Raw genomic sequence first — 21,827 nt, forward strand, 5'->3', positions numbered from 1 at the left:
GAAGTCTTGAATGTGATAATCGGGTTGTTCCTTAATTATCCACCCCTGGACTCAAACTCAACAAATTGCTGCTGCTGTTGAAAAACAAAAAAATCATTAAAAAGTTTGCTTGCACTGCATTCACAGACAGGGAGAAACCTTAGAATTCAAAAAGAGGACAGAAAAACAGAATGATAACAAAGGGCCATACAAATGACAACAAAAAACACCTGGAAGTCACAAACATGAGCCTCTTGTCGATGAGTAGATGCACTCCTCCTTCCTTAGTATGGTTGGCAGGTGTGGTTTGGTAGAAAGAAAGTCATTCCTACGTGAAACTATTGACATCAAGGTCTGGCACTTTGAGCACCACACTGACAAATAGCACTACAGGTAAAAGGAAAACAATTGATTTTTGATTTAGCTCTGTTTTGGTCTCCACACGCTCCCAAGGAAAAATATCCGTCTTTTTAGCTGTGAAATGCTTCACTATGTTCCCCAGCTGGCTGCTAACTGTAACTAAAGCTGTTTGCTGCTGAGCAGGAAGTGTGCAGTGGGTTTATCAGAGCATTTATTAATGAAAACAGCTGGAGGAGGTTCATTTTGTGGCTCGCTGAAACCAAAACACTCAAACTGCAGAGTCGGCTGAAAATTCTGTAAAAATGTGTCCCTACAAGGGAGACTTTTCACATTACAGATATTTGTTTCATCTATAGTTGACGTAAGAATATTGATCAGTGCAGCTTTAAAATTGTTACAAAACAGGTCAGGGGTAGGGAAAGTCTGATTACTGACTTGCTGCATGCAATTGGGATGGATTTTGCACGAACCAGGTTGCTACAGTGTATGTAGTTGTATTATAGTGTATGTTTCTCCAACATAAATACATTATTCAGTCATGACTTTACTATTTCCATCATATCAGAAATGGACTTGCCTGATTGTGTGTTAATGCAGCCTTTATCTGAGGGAGCCTGCAGCAGGCTATTTGTTTCACTGAGCTCGTTGGTCAAGGTGTGATGTTGTCATGTTTGTCACCAAGTGTTTGTTTGTTCAATGCGTTTCTCGTGTGCTTGCTGTGTTTATCTTGCAGTCTGATAAGAAGGATCCCCAGGGCAACGGCTGCATCACAGGATTCGAGGTTTTACTGCAGAAACAGCTGAAGGGGAAACAAATGCAGAAAGAGATGGCAGAGTTCATACGAGAAAGGTATCAGCGTTTTCATCAGCCGGCTCCCCTTTTTCACACTTTATCCTCACGTTACCATGAAAACCATACAGTTGTCATTAAAACAAACCGTTTCCCCTTTTTTATGCTCATTCATGTACATCAGTGTGTTGCACAACACAGAAAACGCACATGGAAACAGTCAGATTGCGTAAAGGCTGTGTGGTAATGAAACTCTCTACTTCCCTCTCAGGATAAAGATAGAAGAGGAGTACGCCAAGAATCTCTCCAAGCTCTCCCAGATCCCTCTAGCGAGCCAGGAAGAAGGGTGAGTGAAGGAGAAGGACAAACCTCCTCTCATCACAGAGTAGCTTGTCACACACACGGCTGCATGGAAGATGTGAATCAAAAGAAAAAAAATACACGTCAACATTTGGAAAAGAAGTCTTTCCATTATTCAGCTGCTTTAGAGATGAGGAGGCTGTAAATTATGTGTTTGGGGCTTCTTCCACAATGTGTTTTGAAATAATATAAATGTGATACTTTATTGCACCATAGAGGATTTATTTCTTCCCAGGAAGGTCAAAGGTCGGGGTCAGCTGCAGAGCAACAGCCATGACGCTGTAGAGATTCAGTATCAGATGATTGAAAATCTGGGAAAATGCATAAGTGGCTGAAAAGCAGTGTTAATTTTGGCAGCTATTTTAGATTTATTCTTAGTCTGTAGATGAAACTGCTTCTAAGCTGTAGTCACATTTAAGCCATTTTTTATCCTTCATAGTTTTAGTCTCGATTTAGACAACAACTCAAAGTGTTTTAGTCGACAAAGTCATTACATTTTAGTCCACTTTCATCATTTCTTTGGTCAGAATGTTTTTTTTCTCTTCAAACTGATTTAATGGGACTAATACAGTTATCAGAAATAAGAATCAAGGCTTCAGGTTGCATCAAATTTTATTTAGACATTTTTTTTTCCCCAACTGAGACCATAAATAATTGATTTGAGACAACTACACAACTAGGATTTGTACCCAGGTTTGCTGTAAACTCTGACTTATTGATTTCACTGTTAAAAAGCAGAAAAATATCTTTATTTCAGCCTGATTTTTTTTCTGAATCTGCAACATGTTTTAGTCTGGAGGTTTAAACTCATGTCGTCACGCAGAGTCTGTGATTAAAACTGGGCTTTCAGCTCTGTCAAGTCCAAGTCCAGACTATTTCCACGCAGCATAGCTACACTCACAGATAACCGAGTCTCCTACCTGTCACATCCGGCAGTTGCTGCTATGGTTTAGTGGCTAATGAGGGGAGCTAGCTGCTAACAACCACGGCTGCAACTAGCTCACGAACTCCACAAATCCATCCAACAGTTCCTCCATCCACAGTCAGACACACACAGCAGCTTATTTACTGCCGAATTACAGCTCGAGTGAAACATACTAGCATCAAACTATTACTGATGTTTACTGATCTGTTGCTGTTCGAAGCTCATACCGGTCATATGACATCAGAAAATAATTGCAAACATAGCTGTTCTCAGCTTCTTGATTTAACACATTTTTTAAATGAGTTTAATAAAATAATTCATCATTTAGTTCTCTTTTCCTCTCATTTTGAATGAATGACAGTCCGCCACTAACATTTTAGTCCCGTCTCATCAAAGAAAACAAAACATACATTTCCTGATAGTTTTTATTATCAAAGATCTATTTTGAGCTTGTCAACGCCTCGTCTTTGCCGTGGAAAATAAGTTGTCAATGAAAATTTATTGTCATAGTTTTTTATTAATGAAAAGAAACATTGCTAATTTATCAGGCAAAAATGTCATTTTATATTGACAATATCTTTAAATGTTGTTCTTTCAAATATGCTCTTTTAAGCAGTAAGCAATCTTATTTTCGGACGTTTTATCAATTTAACAGTTAATCTGGAAACATAGTTGGAAGAATGATCAATCACATAAACTATTCAAAGCTTAGTTGCGATCCTGGTGCAAGTAAAACATCAGCAGTTTCAGCATGAATGTTAAGTTATGCTTTCACTGCGTCTGCTGTTCTGCTGCTTCATCTGTGCCTAGAGTACCCTGTGCACTCTGAGAGTGTGGTACAATGTATAACTGAATGGTATATGTAAATTTTAACAGTGATCCAAATGAACGGTCCAGCTCCAAAAATAGAAAATCAAAGAATGTGCCAGATGTCATATATCCAGTCATCCCCCTGGCCATGTGTCTGCACAACCTTTACAGCTGTAATTGGTTGGTTGCCATCTCTAGGTGAATAGCATCCGAGGGTGCTTGTGCTAGTTTGCAGCTTTAAAGAAAAACAGCCATACTCAGATGGTTCTCAACCAATGTCAGTGTTAACCTTGTAACTATAGCTTGAGTTGGTGTCTTTTGGTGTTCTTTTTAAGCTTCACCCTTCTACTGGTGTTAGCATGTAGATTACCATATAAAAAAATCCATTATGATCTGACATCAGTTTGTAGCCAAAGTAGAAAAAACTTTTCAAACAGAGTATTCAGAGCAGTCTGTCTATGACCGAAAATATGGAAAAGCATCAAGGGTCCTCTTTAAAGTCTGTTCTGAATGGTTTTGGAAGGTGGAAATTAATGCTAATATCGAATTAGTCGGCCAATCAGCCAGTCAGGCAGACAGCTCCTCGGTGAGTCAACTCGCCGACCAGGCGAGACATCCCAGTGTGAGTGTGGGTCTGGAGGCCCTGTCAGTGATGCTGTGAAACAGTATGGCCTTCCTGTAAATCACTGGATGCTTTGATCTCTGTCCTGCAGCATATTTCAGCTATTAAGAGAGAGCAGAGCAGCGGAGGTACAGAATGAAGGAAGGGGGGGGTGAGAGTGAGGATAAGGGCAATGTGATTTGAGAAGGCAGACATTTAGTTGTGTGAGTGTGTTGGGGGTTGTAGGGGAAAGGGAATGCAGGGAAACCCTGCGGGGAGAAAGAGTCTGCTACCACTCCTCTTTTCTCCAGCCTGACAGCAGAGGGGATATCACGCTGAGGACAAGTCTTTGTCTGATTCTCGGAGGGGACGCAGGAACATGGAAAGTAAACTAACAGGAAGCTGAGAGGGGCACGGTGGGCTAAAGACACCCAGAAGAGAAGAAGCTGTGATTTGTACGGACGCCGCCGATGGCATCATTATTGAACTCGTCTTTATTAAGAGATTCCACGAGGACACAGTGAGGGCGCGTAGCAACGCGACAAAATGTCTCTGACGCATCACGAGCTGCAACAAAACTCTCAAAAAGAACAGTTTCAAGAGGCCAAGTGATAATGAGTGTTAATCATCTGGAAATGAAGTTTACTTCTTTTCATTTATAAATGCACAGATGGAGAAAGAAATGTTTCAGAATAAATAGAATTCATGCAGTTTAGAGTGAGTTATATATTGTTATATATTATATATTTTTACTTTTTGTCAGCAAAGTTTTTCTTCCTGAGTTGATTCCTCATAAGCTCTTGTTCTTAGTTAATAATTGTTAGTTAATATAAAATATCATTCAAATACTACTAATAATAATTATAATGATAATAATAACAATAAAGGGGGCACCAGTGGAAGCTTGCATATGTTGCCAAATGTGCTAGGTCCAGCACTGTATAGAAATGATTACTCAGTACACTTCATTTCACATCTAAACACTTACATTAGACCAAGAAAAGAGTGCAAATGAGACACTCTGCAAACAAGGTTGAGCTGGGTTTACCCTCCCCTGCACTGTTTACATGCTTATATTCTTATTAGCATGGTAATAGAGGGCCAGAGTGGGATGGAATTGTCCCATATAGAATCCAGATTATGCCATCCGGCTCAGTCTGCCCACACCCAGAAAAGTGCAACACAATACTTTCATTATTCTCTCCCTCAGACCAGCTCTGTTGTCAGACAGGACAATCGCTGTTTTGTTGGTCAGTTCCGTCCATCCGACCGGCCGCAGCCCAGAACCAGCCGTCTATTTATTCCTGAATTTACCATTTGTTTGGTAGAGATGTGTCCGTGAGGCATGTGACCACGTTTAATGCTACCAATCGTGCACTGTATCAGCTCTGTTGAATGGAGGGAGCACATGGCAGGAGATACATTTTCTCTGAGATACAGTATTTTGTTGGGAAGTGACCTTCTTTCAGTGGGAACTATGAGACTGTAGAGACATGACAGATGTAATTTACTGTGTGAATAGCATTTAGAGTGGTGCAACTTTTTAAACTTGAAATCATGACAAAAGAAAAAAAGGTTATCATTCCTCTGATGGAGAACATACTGTACCTGTATGAGCTGCTCGACCATGAAACAGCCTCTTCACTTGCTTAAAGTGTTGAACTTGAAACTCTTGTATGAGGAAGGAAATACATTTAACATGTTTGGTAGACCTCAAAGATACACACAGTATGTTTTGGTGAGTCATACTGAATGTAAATGTAAACTCTACAGGGCACCTGAATTAAAGTTTAAATTTTCTGCAGGTGGCATTCTTTTCTTTGTTCAGTCACGTCGGCTGTTTCTACTCATACTCACAACTCCATTCCAAACAAACCACATTTCCAGCCGCAGTTGTGGTGCCAAAACCAAATGTTTTATAGCAAGACGTAGCAGTTTTTCCAGCCATGATTTTTTGACCAAAGCTGTAATTGTGGCACCAAACTCGACAACACCATAACCAGAAGTCTTTTGTGAGACACTGCAGCATTTCTATACAAGATCTATCCAAACTGCGATTGTGGCACCAAAACCTGGTGCTTTTTAGCAAGACATTAGTACATTTCCACCGGTGGTTGTGGCGACAAAACCATGTGTATTTTTTTTAATAGACGTAGCAGCATTTCCAGCCGCAATGTGGCACCGAAACTGGAATCGTGGCACCAAAAGTAGGTGTTATTTAGGAAGATATCACGGCATTTCCATGATTGTGAATGTGTTCAGCAAATCTGTAGAAAAGATTAAATAAGGGAGATTGTGCACAAATGATTTCAGAAGTTAGGTCACTATAGTATGTATAGATTCAAAGCAGGAAACTGTAAACATGCAGTGACACTGAAGTTACAAGCACCGAATCTGACCCTGTCACACTCTGTTGTTACAGCTAAATGTGACTAACTAAAAGGAAGAATATTTTAATAAGTCTAAGTTTGATTTAAATTGTCTAACTGCAAGAGTTATCGTTAACTGTGGGATGTGAAAATATTTCAGAAATTGATTGTTAAAACTAAATTTTTTAGAGCATTTTTGATGCAGTAGACTTGCAGGTGCTAGACTTCACTCGGACAGTGTCAGGAATGTTTTGGGTGTCAGTCTGAGGGAATTCCACACATGTCTTCCATTCAGAGCGATGCTTTGAAGTAACCCGCTTACCCATAAAGAGCGTCAGTTCTGGACCTCAGGCCTGGTGGCTGTGACTGTCTGCCTGCTGGATGATTGTTTAACAGCCCTCAGTGTGAGGGAATATGAAGAGGCTTTCTGCCTTCAAGCTCATTATGAAACATTCACTTTCTGCAAATCAAAACAAATGTGTGGCCTGTTAAAAAGACAAGTTACGTTTAATTATTACACAATGTGCAGCGGCTAACTTAATTGTCACGCTTATCTACAAAGCCCTGTCGGTGTTATTGCCCCCAGCTGTGAGCCATATCTCATGTCTCACACATCCTAATCATCTGTTGAACTGGCTGTGGACCTCGAGCTCAGCTCTCGAGATTTACTAGTTACTTGTGTATGCGTGAACTTTTGCACCAGCTCTGCTGCTGAGCCCCGTGTGTCTGTGTGTGTGAGGGACACGTTCTGCCCTCCCTGCATGTCTTTATGGAAAAGTGTGTGTGGTCCTTTCTTGTGTAAGATATTAAACACCCTCCTTCATATCTGTGCAGGACTCTGGGGGAGGCTTGGGCCCAGTTGAAGAGGAGCCTGGCAGACGAAGCAGAGGTTCACCTAAAGTTCTCCTCAAAGGTAATTCATCACACTTCTCTCCGCCTGCTTGATGCTCACACCTAAAATTCCGTTAATTCATGTCTGTAAAGATTGAATGTGAAGCACATTTCTCCACATTAATTATGAATGATTCACATTCATTTGAATGTGTCAAGTGTTTTTGTGTACTTTCAACAATTGGAACAGCAGTTTTGAAACTGCTTCAGTACGGAGCCAGAGGGTGGCAGCTGGCAGCGACAAAACAGGCTACAGAGTAACCATTTAGGGCATGTTCACAATGTCAATGCATGTCCACTAAAAGTGCTTGTTTTTGCCACTGACAGGCTCAGATTGTTATTCTAAGTGTCTGATAGCATCATGGAAAGGATCCCTACAGAGATAGACCTTTTTATGTAAGAGTAAGATCCTTTTTGTTTAACCAGAAACAGGCCCAAAATTGCCATATCCAATCACACCAGACTCCAATTAAGTAAACAGTAATTTTAGCGTGTATCATGACAGAATATTTTCACATCTAACTGGGTGAATTAAGGGTTTATGGAGATTATGGAGTTGGTGATTGTTGACAACAACAGCTGAAAGAAGACCCAAGACCTTTGTTATGAGTTTTGATTTGATTTCGACTTTTTTACTATGACAAAATGTCTGGTTGGGTTGGTGATAGTGATTTAGGGGCTGTTTCAGGTTGACAAAAAGGATCTTACATTTTAAGAAAAAGTCAGACACTTAGAATAACAATCTGAGCCTATCAGTGGCAAAAACAAACACTTTTAGTGGACATGCATTGATATTGTGAACATGTCCTAAATGTTACTTTGTGTCCTGTTTTGTCGCTGCCAGCTGCCACCCCCTGGCTCAGAACTGAAGAACAATCTGAGCCTGTCAGTGACAAAAACAAACACTTTAAGTCGACTTAAATTGATGGTGTGCATTACCCTGAGTGGTTACATTGCAGCCTGTTTTGTGGCTGGCAGCTGCCGCCCTGTCACTCAATAAAGGACCAATTTCAAAATTGTATGTCTTCATTAGTAACTTAGAACAAAAATATGGGAAAATAGGGTCTAGGTTGAAAACTATTGTGACATTTAAACTTTATGTTTGGATGCAGCAAAGTGTAAATGAGAGCCATGATTGACATGGTAGGAATGAACTGAGATTCTGATCCGCTAGTCAGATTATGTGCTGATAATCAAGTGCTGGTGTTGTACTTTTTTCCCTCAGTGTTATAATCTGTTTTCCTCTCTGTGAGGAGCTCATTGGAATAATTTAAAGTAACATAAAGAAAACCGCATAAATTCCAATTCTGATCCAGTGGATTGGTGCATCCCTAATACATTAACAAGCAGTCACAGTCTGTCTTTCATATACTGTGCAATATCTACAGGCTTGAACTAAATCAGCAGCCGTTTCTCCTTGCTGAAGACACTTACAGATGCAGGCGACATTTCTGAAACTACATGACTGTGAAAAAAGGACACCCACTGTTCAATTATAGAGCGTGTGAAAAGTACAAGAATTGTTAATTGAAAAAAGAAACTGCAGAGAAATCTTAATCTTATGCGAAAGGTAACAATATGTCATACTTTAGAAAGTTTTAGAGCAAAAAAATGATCAGCATTACACAAAGTAAAGAACATCTCATACAGTATGTGATTCCATCCTGACTGAGCTCTGCAGCTGAAAGCACATGTGACTCACGGGGCAGACAGACTGCCTTCAAATGTAATTATATACAGTGCAGGGCTTCCTGATGGCTCTTTGAAGCACATACATATGACACTGAAAACATTTACATGCACACTAATATTCCACTGTTATTCCAAAGATGACCAGGGTGGCTCTGTGGGTTGTCATGGATGCGTTGTACACAAACTTGCTAACAGTTTGCAAGGCTGTGGGGTAGAGATGCATGCCCAAAAGAAAAGCCCTCATTTTTGGTCAGAACAAGAAACACACCTGTTTTTGAATATTATGAAAACTATGGATATCAGCAGGTTTTTTGATATGTGCAGATATCGCAACAGTGACCTTTTTGAGAAGGCGGTAAAAGGAGGGAAAGAGGGAGGCTATGTTTGCATGGTTAAACAACAACTGAAAAAATCCTATTTTGATGCAAAGAAACAAAATGGCACATGATAAATGTCATGGTAAGGCAAGTCATTGGAGTATGGATGGCTGCATGTGAAGGAGAATATTAGTGGAATATGTATTTTCTTTAGCCATGTAAACAGCTTAGTAGGAATATTGTCTGTTGCGAAAAATAAGAGCAGAAACTGGAATACTTTGTGCATGTAAACATAGTCAATGAGGCTTCCTCTTAATGGGAAAGATTCTCAGTGTTTAGTGCTTCAAGTCAAAGAACTTCACTCAAGTTTTCACCTCCACCTCTGGCTCCAAAGGGAGCTGCTCTTACTTTAAGGGTTGTGAAGTGGAAGCGCTAGATGGGTTTGTCTCTGGAGTTTTGAGAGGGAAGAGGAAAGATGGAGACCAGGATTACAGCTGGACTGATGGAGGAAATGGAGCCGGTGATGTTATCCTCCAGAGATGCACAGATGTGCGGCACAGTTCCAGCTTCTTGAAGGAGAAGGAAGGATTTGAGTGGAAATGAACTTTGAATGATTGCTTCCAATGTGACTGTAGGGGGGAGCAGCAGATCTCATTCATCACTGACTGCTGGGACGGAACTTCACATTGCTTATTAGGGATCATATAACTAGTGACAGGCTCGCTACCCACAAGTTACTCAATTCAGAAATAATATTATCTTGTCACATTCTCGGAGCAGGAAGATTTCACACTGTGTGTCATTTACATTTAGAAATCAGAAAAAATCTGAAAAGGAAGCTAAACAATGTTGATGCATAATGTTCTGGTTGTTGTTTGGCTCCAAAAATCAAATCATTTCTCATCTAAACTAACTCACTGTGGGAGGATGATGACATAACATTGAAAGCGACGACAGGAAATGGAACTAATTATGTTTTTTGGATAATTAAATCAGATATATGAAGAGGGAGGATTAAAGTGATTTCCCTTTTTGATCGATAACTTTATCATTACTTCAATTCAAATAGTAAAATTCTTTTCATGACTTGCTGCTGGGAAAAAAAGTAATTTTACTCCCACACCACTTTATATGCATGAAGAGTTAGTGTATCTACCTCTGGATTTATATTGTCACTCAACACTTAAAGTTGCCTGAAAGATTTATTCTTTTCTGTTATCAGGAATCTGAAAGTAATCAAAAGCTGCGCATGCTTTTGGACAGTGAACACAATACGTCACCTCTGAGTGACGCCAAATTGAAATTCAGCTGTATGCTCATTCATCTTTTTCTCTCACCACAGCCTGATGTCATGAAATACACTAGAACTGGGTGGAAAAGACTTTTCCGAGGAACTCTTTTCTATATTTGTCCTGTTGCAAACAGCCTGTCCTCACATGACACTGTTCAACCAAATGTGATAAGCTGAGGGGCTGAATGCAGCTCTGGCCTACTTTATTCCACCATCACTGTGACTCTGTTTGATGAAGAAGCTCACAGTGATGATGTTTTTGCCTGTTAAAGCAAAACTTTGGTCTGCATTTGCTAAGAGAGTCCAACTTGGGGACACGGGGCCTGTGAGACAATGTGAAGAGCAGAGGGTCTCCAGAGTGAAGCACGGATGTATTTAGAGAACTGAATATTGCTGCTCCATTTATTCCAATGAAAGCTGCTCACTAGGGACAAACGTGGAAAAGGTTTCTCAGGCTTCCACATTTTTGGGCTTATTTAGAATTTCTATTGGATCTATGGCTTAAATTGTGAAAAGAAGAACAAAGAGAACCATTTTGGAGTGTTTGTGAAAAAAAAATAATGTAATGACTTGAGCCAAATGAAATCTGCAGTCTTGCACATCTGCAATTTGTGAACCAGACCAGCTTTAGTGGAATCTGTTTTTGCTTGTAATTTGATAGACAATATTACTTTAAGGTAACAATTTTTATGAAAATCTGCAGAAAAATTGTGGAGGTGTCACTGAATATTGGCAGGCACAGATTCCTTGTGGGCCTGGTAAGGACGGCAGAACAAAGTCTGGCACCAGTGTGCAATGCTACATGACATGTAGTTCCAACTGTGACCACTACATTAAAATTGCCTCACATCCCAGCTTTAGTCCTGGAGCCATGGATGGAATTGTCACTTCCTTTGCTTCCATGACAGTTATGGGTTAGCTTTTGCTGTTTGTTTGTTTGTTTGTTTGTTTTTTTAAACATCCTTTTAGCTGAAGATTAGAAGGTAACGGACACAGAAAGTGGAATATTCAAGCACTATTGGGCAAATATACCTTTACTATCAGTATTTATAAAAATGTGTGTATTTAATATTAGTATTAGGGTCGGTCTGGCTCCGTGCACATTAGTTGCCGCTGCTCTGCACTATGCTAATACAACAGTTACCACTGATAATGGGACAGCATTGATGCAGAAGCATACAGCCCACTCTCCAGTCCCCCCCTTGTTAACACTGTTAGCTCTGTCAGCACTGTTTCCATTGTTTAACGCTGGTCATTGAGTTAGCACCATTAGCATCAACCTCCATGTTGAGAACCGTGTCTAGACAACTCATACGCTCTTAATTTCGCATAGAGCCTCTTTTACTGCTAAGCTTTTCAGCATTGATGTTAGTTGATATTAGTAATGTGTGATTAAAGATTAGCTTTGTTGCATGATGTGATAATGTGTTTTTCACTGAAGCTACAGTAGACAACATAAGCGTGCTAAAGTTATCATCGCTAATGTAACTTTGGTAACATGCCTTTAAAGATTAGCTTGTTGAACAAGGTTATAAAAGTTACAGTAACAAACCTTTTTCATGGAAAACTTAAAAACAGCACAGAAGAAAATCATTGTTTTAATTTTGTGTTATGGAAACATGACAAAAACTCACCATAATAATAAAAAAATATGTAGCTATATATTTTTAATTTTTATCTAATTTTACTTTTTTTGACTTTTAGTTGACAAACAAACTTTGTTTTTCTCACATTCTTCCACATTAAACAAAGAATTCAGAAACAGAGAAAATTCTTGATGCATTGATGTGATAGGGGTCTCTGTGTGTAACAACAACAAAACTATATCAAAACATCAGTTTCCAAACTCTTACACAACTTGTGCAGTATAATCCAAGTGTCATTCATCCAGTTGTATGCTCAGTACTTCCCAAACAGACAGACGTTTCTGACAGGTAACTAAACAGAATGTGACATACTATATATCTATGCTCTCCTCAAAGCCAGACTCCATTGACAAAAAACTGTAATTTACCTCCCTACACGCGAGCCTCTGGTCTACCACTGCCTCAGTCAGTTAGTGTGTTATTGTGTAACTTTGGTGTTTCAAAGATTTAGTTCAGATTCACACAAGTTACACAATAACACAAACAAACTACCAATGAAACGGGTGATAAAGCAGCAGCTATTGTATTTAGCAATGTAAAATTACTGTTTTTGTTGATGAAGTCTGGCTTTGAAGAGAGCATCCCTGATCTTCACTTTCAGTTCACCTCCCCATTGGAAAGTACTGTCTGTTTGGGTACTGAGTACTGAGCATACGACTGGATAAATGATACTTGGATCCTACAGCACGACTTATGCGAGAGTTTGTAAACAGATTGTTTGTTGTTGTTAAACGTGGACCCCTATGACTTTAATTCATGAAGACTTTTCTCAGTTTTTGGAGTATTTGTTCACTGGAGGCATTCAAGAAAAACGTTTTCTACCTGAATTCAGTGTTACATGGGTTGAGTATCTGATACACAAATGGTTGTTTGGGGTGTGAAGTATTCCTTTAATGCCACTTTAAGTCCTGTACATGGTAACTCTTGTGGATGTTGATAACATTATTAAATAAAGCTCTTGGGAGGAAAATGGCTGCTAAAGCAAGTGATACATTGTCACCCTTGGAGACCCTTTGCTTTTAAATTGGCTCAAAGACATGAGGTTCCCACGAGGGAGAACTCCACTTAAATGGACTTTCATTATGTTCTGCTGCTTAATTCTGAATCATTGTTTTGTTTTGAGCAGCTTCAGAGTGAGGTGGAGAAGCCTTTCCTGACCTTCAGGGAGAACTTTAAGAAAGACATGAAGAGGTTCGACCATCACATCGCTGACCTGCGGAAGCAGCTGGTTGGTCGCTATGCAGCGGTGGAGAAGGTACACATGAACACATATAGATATAAGAACAAGAAAAGCAACTCTAATGTAACACAGTTCTGTCCTTGCGCTCGGCAGCAGTAGGATTTCAGGAATCATCTTGCTGGTGATTAAAATTCCACATCCCTTCCATAAGCAGACGGCTGTTTCCCGTCCCTGGAATGTTTCCTGCTTTTTTGTGTACAATGAAAAGCAATTGGCTGAAGCCTGAAGGCAACTGCAAATCTGTCTCACATCATCTGTCATCTGAGCAGCGTTCACTGGGAGACGGGACAAAACCGTTTCTCTCTGATAAACTCATCTGATGGACAATTGAACATTTAAAGCAGGACAGGAAATAAGATACTGACTATGTTGGCTGTCAAAGGCACTGGATGATAGATGAATACTACGACAGTGTGTAGGAGACTGCATTATCACTGTGATTAATGGAAGCAAACTTTTATCACTTTAATTGCAATGATGCTTCTAGGACATTACACGTTAGTTAAAAAAATGCTGGCTGTAACTCAGATAGAACTTTAAAAGCAGGCCATTTACTACTTGCAGACTATTTTATAGTAGGATAATAGGACGGCATCTTGCTTTGGTATAAAAATACTTCTTTATGTGCAGCTGTGAGATTTGAGTGTGTCTCTGACTACAGTACCTTATCTCCGGCAGGCCCGTAAAGCTCTGGCTGACAGACAGAAAGAGCTGGAGTTGAAGACTCAGCAGCTGGAGATCAAACTCAGCAACAAGATTGAAGAAGACATCAAGAAGGCACGCAGGAAATCCACACAAGCAGGTCAGAGCCAGCGGGGTCAAAGTCCACACTGCAGGGTTACTGCGGGGTCACAGTCTCACTCAGGTGTTTGTTGTTTCAGGAAGGAGGGAGCTCTGCCCTGCAAGCTCTCATATGTCTGTGGATGTAAAACATATGGTGCGAGCAGAAGTTGCTGTTGACTGCTGGTGCTGGTCAATTTTAACTTCACTCAATTTTAGTGCTGCTCATGCAGTTAACAGAACTTTTAGTGTGATTGTGTTTATTGCTTCTTGTCTCCTAAAGGACAGTCAAGCTGACTCCAAAACAGTTTTGTACATTGAACCCCAGAATGTCATCAAATTCTTGTCAGGTTTGCAGCTCTGTAAACAAAAGAATTTTGTACTTGTTGTGCTGACCGTTGAGAGACAGGAAAGCCGGAGATTACAAAATGGAGGAAGCTATTGTAGCTAAGCTATGTTGCACCATACACTTTTATTAAACTCTTCTCTATCGGAGTATGAACTGCTTCAAGAGTGGGCATGCTTCTGTTAAGTTGTGAGACAGGGGCAGTTCCTCTTATTGGGGCTACGGCACTATAGTGAGCTCTTGCTATGTTGTTGTATGTCTTGTTATGTATCCCCAGAATCATGTGTTTTGGATGGTATTATCATATTGCTGGTGATGTGTCAGTGTTTTTTTCCACTCGCCTGCTGTCATCCATGGCTCTCTGAATGATGTTGCCTGGCAAAGGTGGCATTGTTGGCTGTATAGGGGTCCCCGGAGACGACCAGTAGACATTAACCTTATAATGTGTTTTTCAAAACTGTATTATTTTCAGTAAACTGTTGATTTATATTAGCAATCATTGCTAGTAGCTGGTCCGACCAGCTAGAAGCTGGCAGGCGTGTTGTTGACCATCCTGGTCATGTAGCCTTGTAGCTACTGCAGTGTTGCCAGGTTGGTTCAAAAACATCATAATTTGCCAGGAAAATATTATGAATTTTGATAGAAATTAGAAAAATGTCCACACCATGGCAAACCAGGCCAAAGTTTTGTCAACCCACTCAAGCTAATTTTCACCAACACAATCCATCCTAAAGCCACCCAAACTGGTGGACAATTGCCCAGATTGGCAACATTTTTTTCGGACCTGTTACATTTGGTGTGGAGTATCAACCAATCAGGGGCCACGAAGAAAATCAGGTGACGAAAAGTGCACCCTTCTGCACACAGACAGACTATAGGCAGCGCTTTTTTTATTAGTCATCCCATGTTACTCTACTAATGTATGATTTATGTCACCAAAATGTATAACAAAAACAATTTTTCATTAAAATATGAATAGCAAAATTGGAATCACAGGAGGGGGCAGCACCTTCATGTCACCGGACAGGAGTTGATAGTACTAAAAAGTCTTTAAAACCTGTGTGAACATTGTGACATATTTTCCCTTTAGTGACCCAGCTAACAAATTAGCTAACTGACAATTAGCAAACTAACAAGTTTGAAGAGCTACTGTGACTGACTAGCCTAGCATGTTCACAATTGGCCAGTGTGAAAGCTGTTGATTCACAAGCTACAGTAGTTCATGACGAGTGCCCCCTAGAGGCTGCAATGTTTATTACACCCCATTAAAAGAATGTTCTGTACAGAACAAAACACATACTGATGATGTAGCTGAATATGTGAAGTTTGTTTTGAGTTGGGTACTACAGATTATGGAGCCATTACAGCCAAAAGGGTTCATCCTCTATGGAACCTTAATTTGCTTTGTTAATTTAATGGCATCATGTGCGATGGATTATTAGATATTTTTGGGGGAAAAATTACATTTTTGTCTGACAGTAGCATTAGAAAAAACCTCATGGAGTATTAAAAATAGAAAGAGTACACTGTAAGAATGAGTTCTGGAAATGTCTTTGCAATCTGCTCTGTAGCTTTTGTGCTGAAAGAAAGATCTGGAGTTTTACCAAAAACATTAAGATACATCCTCAAGGGAACTATGAATAATGGAGCAAAGAGTTAAGAAGGGGAGAATTTTTATACCTAATAGCTCACTAAAATCATTAGAATCATCTTCTGGGGACCATGAATTTCATGGCTGTCTGGTCAGGCACTGTGAGGATTTGTTGCTCTTGTCCAAAGAGTTAGGGTTTTGGCCGTGCCTTTAAAGAAGTTTGCACAAACATTTATGTTATCTGAATTACTAAATATAATGTGCAAAGAAAATGTTGTTTGGAAGGCGATAGTACTCTGAAATGCAGATATCTGGATCTGGATTTCATCATTCAACCTATAAAAGTCCCTCCCCACCAGATGTAGGATTCTCTCCTTTAAGAGATCATCTGAAGATGATCCACAGTGGTTTGTGTCAGCGCTGACTCCAGTCCAGCTACAAATCAGACTCCACTGATAGCAAACGGTTAACTTACTATCCTCCTCCACAGTTTCTTTAGCTCTTCATTGAAGCGGTCACTCGAGATCGGCTGTGAACTGAGATACTGTGTTTGTCTTTTACATGAGTCATGAGCTTTATCAGCACTTCGAGCCAGACTGGGAGTTTTCTTTTTTTTAAGAGGGATGGGAGAGGAGAGAAGGAGGGGGGTCAGAAACATTGTGCGTTCACACCAGACTTGCAGAGAGGCGTGGGTGTGGACTAACTCCACAGTCCCTTGGGGAAGATACAGACACATACATGCACATGAATAATTTGGCTGCAAAACAATTCCATCCCACAAAGTCATTTCATCTACATTATAGAGAGAGACTTATTCTGCTGACTACTTGAGTGAAATTCTACTGGAAACAGAGGTCTCTATCAAATCTTTTTAGACTGAATGTGGGACTAAAATGCATGTTACTGTAAGACTGTAACTTTGAAAGAATAAATAACACTTCCTCTAACAAATATAAAGTTGAATTCATAAGCAATAAAACACGTTCTTGCTCAATTCAATACAGTAGTTTTTTTCTTTTTCTGCTGCACTCTTAGTCCTGTGTTGGAACAGAGTGCGGGGTGTATATCTATATAAGTGTGTGCATGTTTGTGCATGTGTGCGCTTATTTATATATATATGTTAGCGATGGGCATTTTATGTAATATCCATATCCAAGTACTCGCATTAAATTATTATTATTAGTTTTAGTCAAGTAAGTTACTGGGGTTAGGTTTATGAACAGAAACATAGTAAGGATGTGCCTTAAAATGACTCAGTTCACACAGTTCTGGAAACTGGTCTCCCTGGTAAAGTCCTGTGTTTTGTGACCACCACCACCCCAACCTGCCTCCTTAAGGGAACTGCTTCCTTTATTCCTTCTGCCCGTGCATATAATTGTAGTCTTCCTAAATATGTGGGTTATGCATACATTTCTGGCTTGTGATTATGTGGAATATGTATGAATTTTGGTGCATTACTTTTCATAGGAAAACGTACGAATAGTGCATGAGAACAGCCTAAACACAACAGCAGCGGCTAACACCGAGCGCTTATTTGTCCACGCAAACTTACACTGACACGGACACCAAAATGGCTCAACTCTGTTGTTAAAAGTACTAACAACTGTTAGCTGTGCAGTGCTAACAGTTAGCCCTGTCACTGCCCGTGTGTGCAGGCGGACCTTTCACCAACTGTTCTCTGGTGCGGAGCTCACACTCCCACAGCAGTAGTCTCATGATAAACAGAGAGGGAGCGACAGCAGAGCAAGGGGGCGCTGAGAGCAGCACGCAGTTCCACAATGACATAAGATTTTATTCAAAATAATATGTATAAAAGTCATGTTCACATGTGGGAGGCTAGGCCGCGATTACCTTATATGGTGAACAAATACTGACACTCATCTTTAAACTCATACAGAGATGCTGTATTTAGGATGTAATATTTGTAGTGCATATCATGCGCCACCAGAGGTCAGTCTTTATTGGTGGAAGCTGTGGCTGAGCTGACAAAAATGGTGACTGCAAGTGGTATCCACATTTGATTGACATGATAAAGTTTAAGTGCTCCCTCGCAACCACAACAACAGCTTGTGCCAGCAGACCTCAACGGGATCCCCTCATCAACAGAAAGTGGCTAACATGACCAAGGAATGGCAGTCTGGTCTGGTTATAAGGCTACATTCACACACATGTCATGCTCCTAACAGACTGCATGTTAGACGGGTGCGAGGGGAAAAAGAGGAGGGGTGGAAAAGTAGCATGAGCAGCAGCCGGGTTGGTTTGTTCAAGTTTTTAATAGGTGTGCGACCTGAGGAAAGTGACTTGCTAAGAGTAAACAGATGTAGACTCTCCGCCGAAGTGTGATGTCATGACTCAACCAGGCACGACCACATGCTGTCACACACAAGTGCGAATCCTCCATCCAAACTGGCTCTCTTCACTCACACAGAGTCATTCCTCCTCCGTGCTGCTTATGCAACCAGGGAGAAAAACAGCAGCAGTTGTTGACGGTGCTCATGGCGTCTGGCTGCCAGTGATGATGACTACAGTGTGAGGGAAGCAAAGGGGAGGCTGATGCCAAAACAACTAAAGCACGGCATCTGTCTGCTCATAACAAAGACTCATTATCGCACGGTGCTCTCGCTGCATTGGACTACACACAGCGTTTACTCATTTATCTATCCTTATACCAGGGATTTTATTTATATCAACCTCCTAAGGCCATGATCACCCTTTTATGGAGCTCATTACTTTTGGTTTTAACTTTAAAAGAAGGGAATTTATTGGTATTCATTTCGTTTTTTTAAGGGTTGGAGGGCTGATATGACGGGCTTATCTGCAGCATAAACAGCAGCTCTTTTGCATTTTCTTCCCGTTTTTCTTCGTTTTCTATTTATAGAAGCATATTTCTGAGCTGACCCAAAGACCCTGTTTACTGTAAACTTTACAGCTGCTGCAGCAGCAAACAACTTTTTGATGTGTTGGAACACACAGTCCACATGAAAATCAGTTTAAATAGATCTGTTCCTTTTAACCTCTTAAGTCCCGCAGACCCACCAGTATGTCTGTCATTAAAACTGTATCATGCTGTACGGCCAAACATTGTTCAAACCCACAAAACTTTTTTTTTTTTTATCCTGGCAGGGCACTTTAAGTTTTCAAAGATACCAAATGTCAGGCAGAATCTTGGAGAAATGTGTATAAAATGATGTACGAGAAGACTAAAATGTAGACTTGGAACAAGCTGATGGAAAAAATACAATACTGCAAAAAGATGTTGTCAGCTTAAGGCTACTTAAAGCAGCTGTAACCAATATTTTTATACCAATAATGGTTCATATGACTATGTGTAATGTTAAAGATGTCGCTTTTAGTGACAAACCCACAGAGAATCATCACCGAACCCTGCAGTGCCACTCAGCTTTAAGCCCCCAGGAACAGCACAGGGCTGTGAAGCCAATTTGACATAGTGGCCAAACATGGAAGTATATTTTCTGGGTTTCGTCACGTGATGCCATGGAGCCCAAACAGACTTTTTCCCATAGACTTACAATGTGAACTGCTGCGAAATGACTCATTTTACTATCAGAATTTGATTAATTTGTACAGATAACATTTTAAAAGTCTGGAAGAGCTGCAACATTAAGTTATTTTACCCCCATCCAAGTTAGCAGAGGGCTAAACCAAAAGTTAGCTGCTGCACAGCCGGCAGAAGTCTCTGGTGTTCTTGCTTCCTGGGCCCCACAATGAGGAAAATCGTAATTTTGTAACCAATAAGTCAAACTTTAATGAGCAACTTTCATAGGAATGAACAGGGCCCTGCCTCCAACACTGTATACAGGTCATACTCTTCAGGTTATACTCTGCAGAATCTCTGAATTTCATATCGAGTCCATTTATGGGGTTAAATGTATGGGCCATTTACAGAAAAAAACATCAAACCATGTTTTTTGTAACCTTGTTTTTCACAGTTATGTAAATACACCTGTCACCACGTTTTTTCTTTTTCATGGATGTAGCTAGGTAACTAGCAAGCTCCTTAAAAAGATGATGCTTCCCTTCTGAATCCCTCCCACAAAACTCTGATTGGTCGACTGTTTTTCCAACTCAGGCCCCACATTGGTTCAACAAGAGGCCTTTTTAAACTGCTGAACAAATCAGAGTTCTGCATGATGATTGAGAGGACAGCACCTAGGCTACAAACTACAAGCCTTCCTTATTTACCACTAGAAATGACTTGGCAGAGAGTTATATAACTCCCTTCACTGTAACTGGAACAGTGAAACTTCAGATCAAAACAGTCATTTTTCCATGGACCTGAAGGGCCCATTTTAGGACTCCACTTTGAGAAACACTGTCCTACACTGTCTGGGAGCTATCAAGCATTCACACATTTAAAAGATGAGTATGATGTTAATGTAAATAAAAAGTAGCAGATATATGAGCAGAAGGTTGAGAGTCATCAGCTGAAGCACAGAATGATCAGCATCATTTCCTCCCTGATTTAATCTAACTGATGATTAGTGTTTGTTTTGTTGTCACCAGGATACAGGCCGTAACATTAATGAAAGGATGGATTAGACCTCTCCTTTTATCGTTGCTTATGCTATCATAATGAAATCTATTATCAGTCCAGATTGTCTGCACTGTTTGGGATAATCGCATCAGCTGAGTGAAGTGGAACAAAAAGTGAACATGTGTGTTGCAGTAACGCAACAGCTGTGTGGGAACAGTTAGGAAGTAGCACCACCTAGTGTGTGGAGTGTAGTATAGCGCATTGTACACTGTAATGTGCAGTACACCCAGATTTTGTCTGGTCTCATGTAGTCATATGTGTGCATGGATTTCCACCTTAAAAAAAGTCTGATTACATTCTCTTTATTCTCTCAAACAGGAGACGATCTGATGCGCTGTGTCGACCTTTATAACCAGTCTCAGTCCAAATGGTTTGAAGAGATGGTCACCACAAGTCTGGTAAGAAATCATGTGTTTAATGTGTGTAGTTTGCTGTGTGAGAGGAAGCTGTTTTTTTTTCTTTAGATCTTCTTCAAGTTTATAACATCTTACATTTTTTACACTTGCTTTAGCTCATTTTTTCATAACATTTTCAGTGTACAAAACTCAGTTTAACTAGCCAAACCTGACTGACTTTTTTTTTTTTTACTTTTTTATTTGTTTGTTTTTTGTTTGTTTTTTCAGTTCATTAGAAGAATCTTCAGATTTAGACATGTATACTGTACGTGCAAAAGTAATGGGAAACTCCTCTCCAATTCATACATTTATTGATTTTACAGAGTTTTAAGTGCTTGGCTCATTTATATGTAGCAAGCATTTGGTTGCTTCCAAGTCATACTTTTTATCCCCATAACAATTCTGAAAAGACCCAACCTTTAAATGAAATAGTTGACAGTCTTCCAAACAGGGAATTTGCAAATACTTCTTGTGAAATTATTGTTAATCCCCTGTTAGCACTGTAGACCGACTTTTCTGCTCAGTGTAGACAGATGGAACTGTAGAGATTTTTGGATGACTGAGGCATTACACAATGCTCTCCTCCTCAGGAGCTGGAGCGACTGGAGGTGGAGCGGGTGGAAATGATCAGGCAGCATCTGTGTCAGTACACCACCCTTCGGCATGAGACAGACATGTTCAACCAAAGTGTAAGTACAACTTCAACTCAGTATTACAGCTACTAAATAACTACTTCACACTCTTTTCTGAGTGACAGAGGTTAGGGCTGTCATTCTCTCTAAGACACATACACAGTTAGAATTAAAGTATTATTCATCATTACTAATGTTACAATGTAAAGTCACTCCACTTCTGTCTCTGTACTGAAGACACCTATGATCCTAAGAGGC

The 21,827-nt window shown here is 40.1% G+C and overlaps 1 protein-coding gene across 1 annotated transcript in view; it reads left to right on the forward strand.

Moving 5' to 3' along the window:
• LOC126399704 (growth arrest-specific protein 7-like) overlaps positions 1-21,827 on the forward strand; it is an 86,167-nt gene that overhangs the window by 60,407 nt on the left and 3,933 nt on the right. Inside the window, exons 7-13 of the mRNA XM_050059884.1 lie at positions 1,073-1,188; positions 1,400-1,474; positions 7,028-7,106; positions 13,157-13,285; positions 13,949-14,072; positions 20,861-20,940; positions 21,528-21,626. Coding sequence (XP_049915841.1) covers positions 1,073-1,188; positions 1,400-1,474; positions 7,028-7,106; positions 13,157-13,285; positions 13,949-14,072; positions 20,861-20,940; positions 21,528-21,626 — 702 coding nt within the window. The remainder of the gene's footprint in view (positions 1-1,072; positions 1,189-1,399; positions 1,475-7,027; positions 7,107-13,156; positions 13,286-13,948; positions 14,073-20,860; positions 20,941-21,527; positions 21,627-21,827) is intronic.

Source organism: Epinephelus moara, chromosome 13 (genome assembly GCF_006386435.1).
Source record: "Epinephelus moara isolate mb chromosome 13, YSFRI_EMoa_1.0, whole genome shotgun sequence".
NCBI classification, from domain to species: Eukaryota; Metazoa; Chordata; class Actinopteri; order Perciformes; family Serranidae; genus Epinephelus; species Epinephelus moara.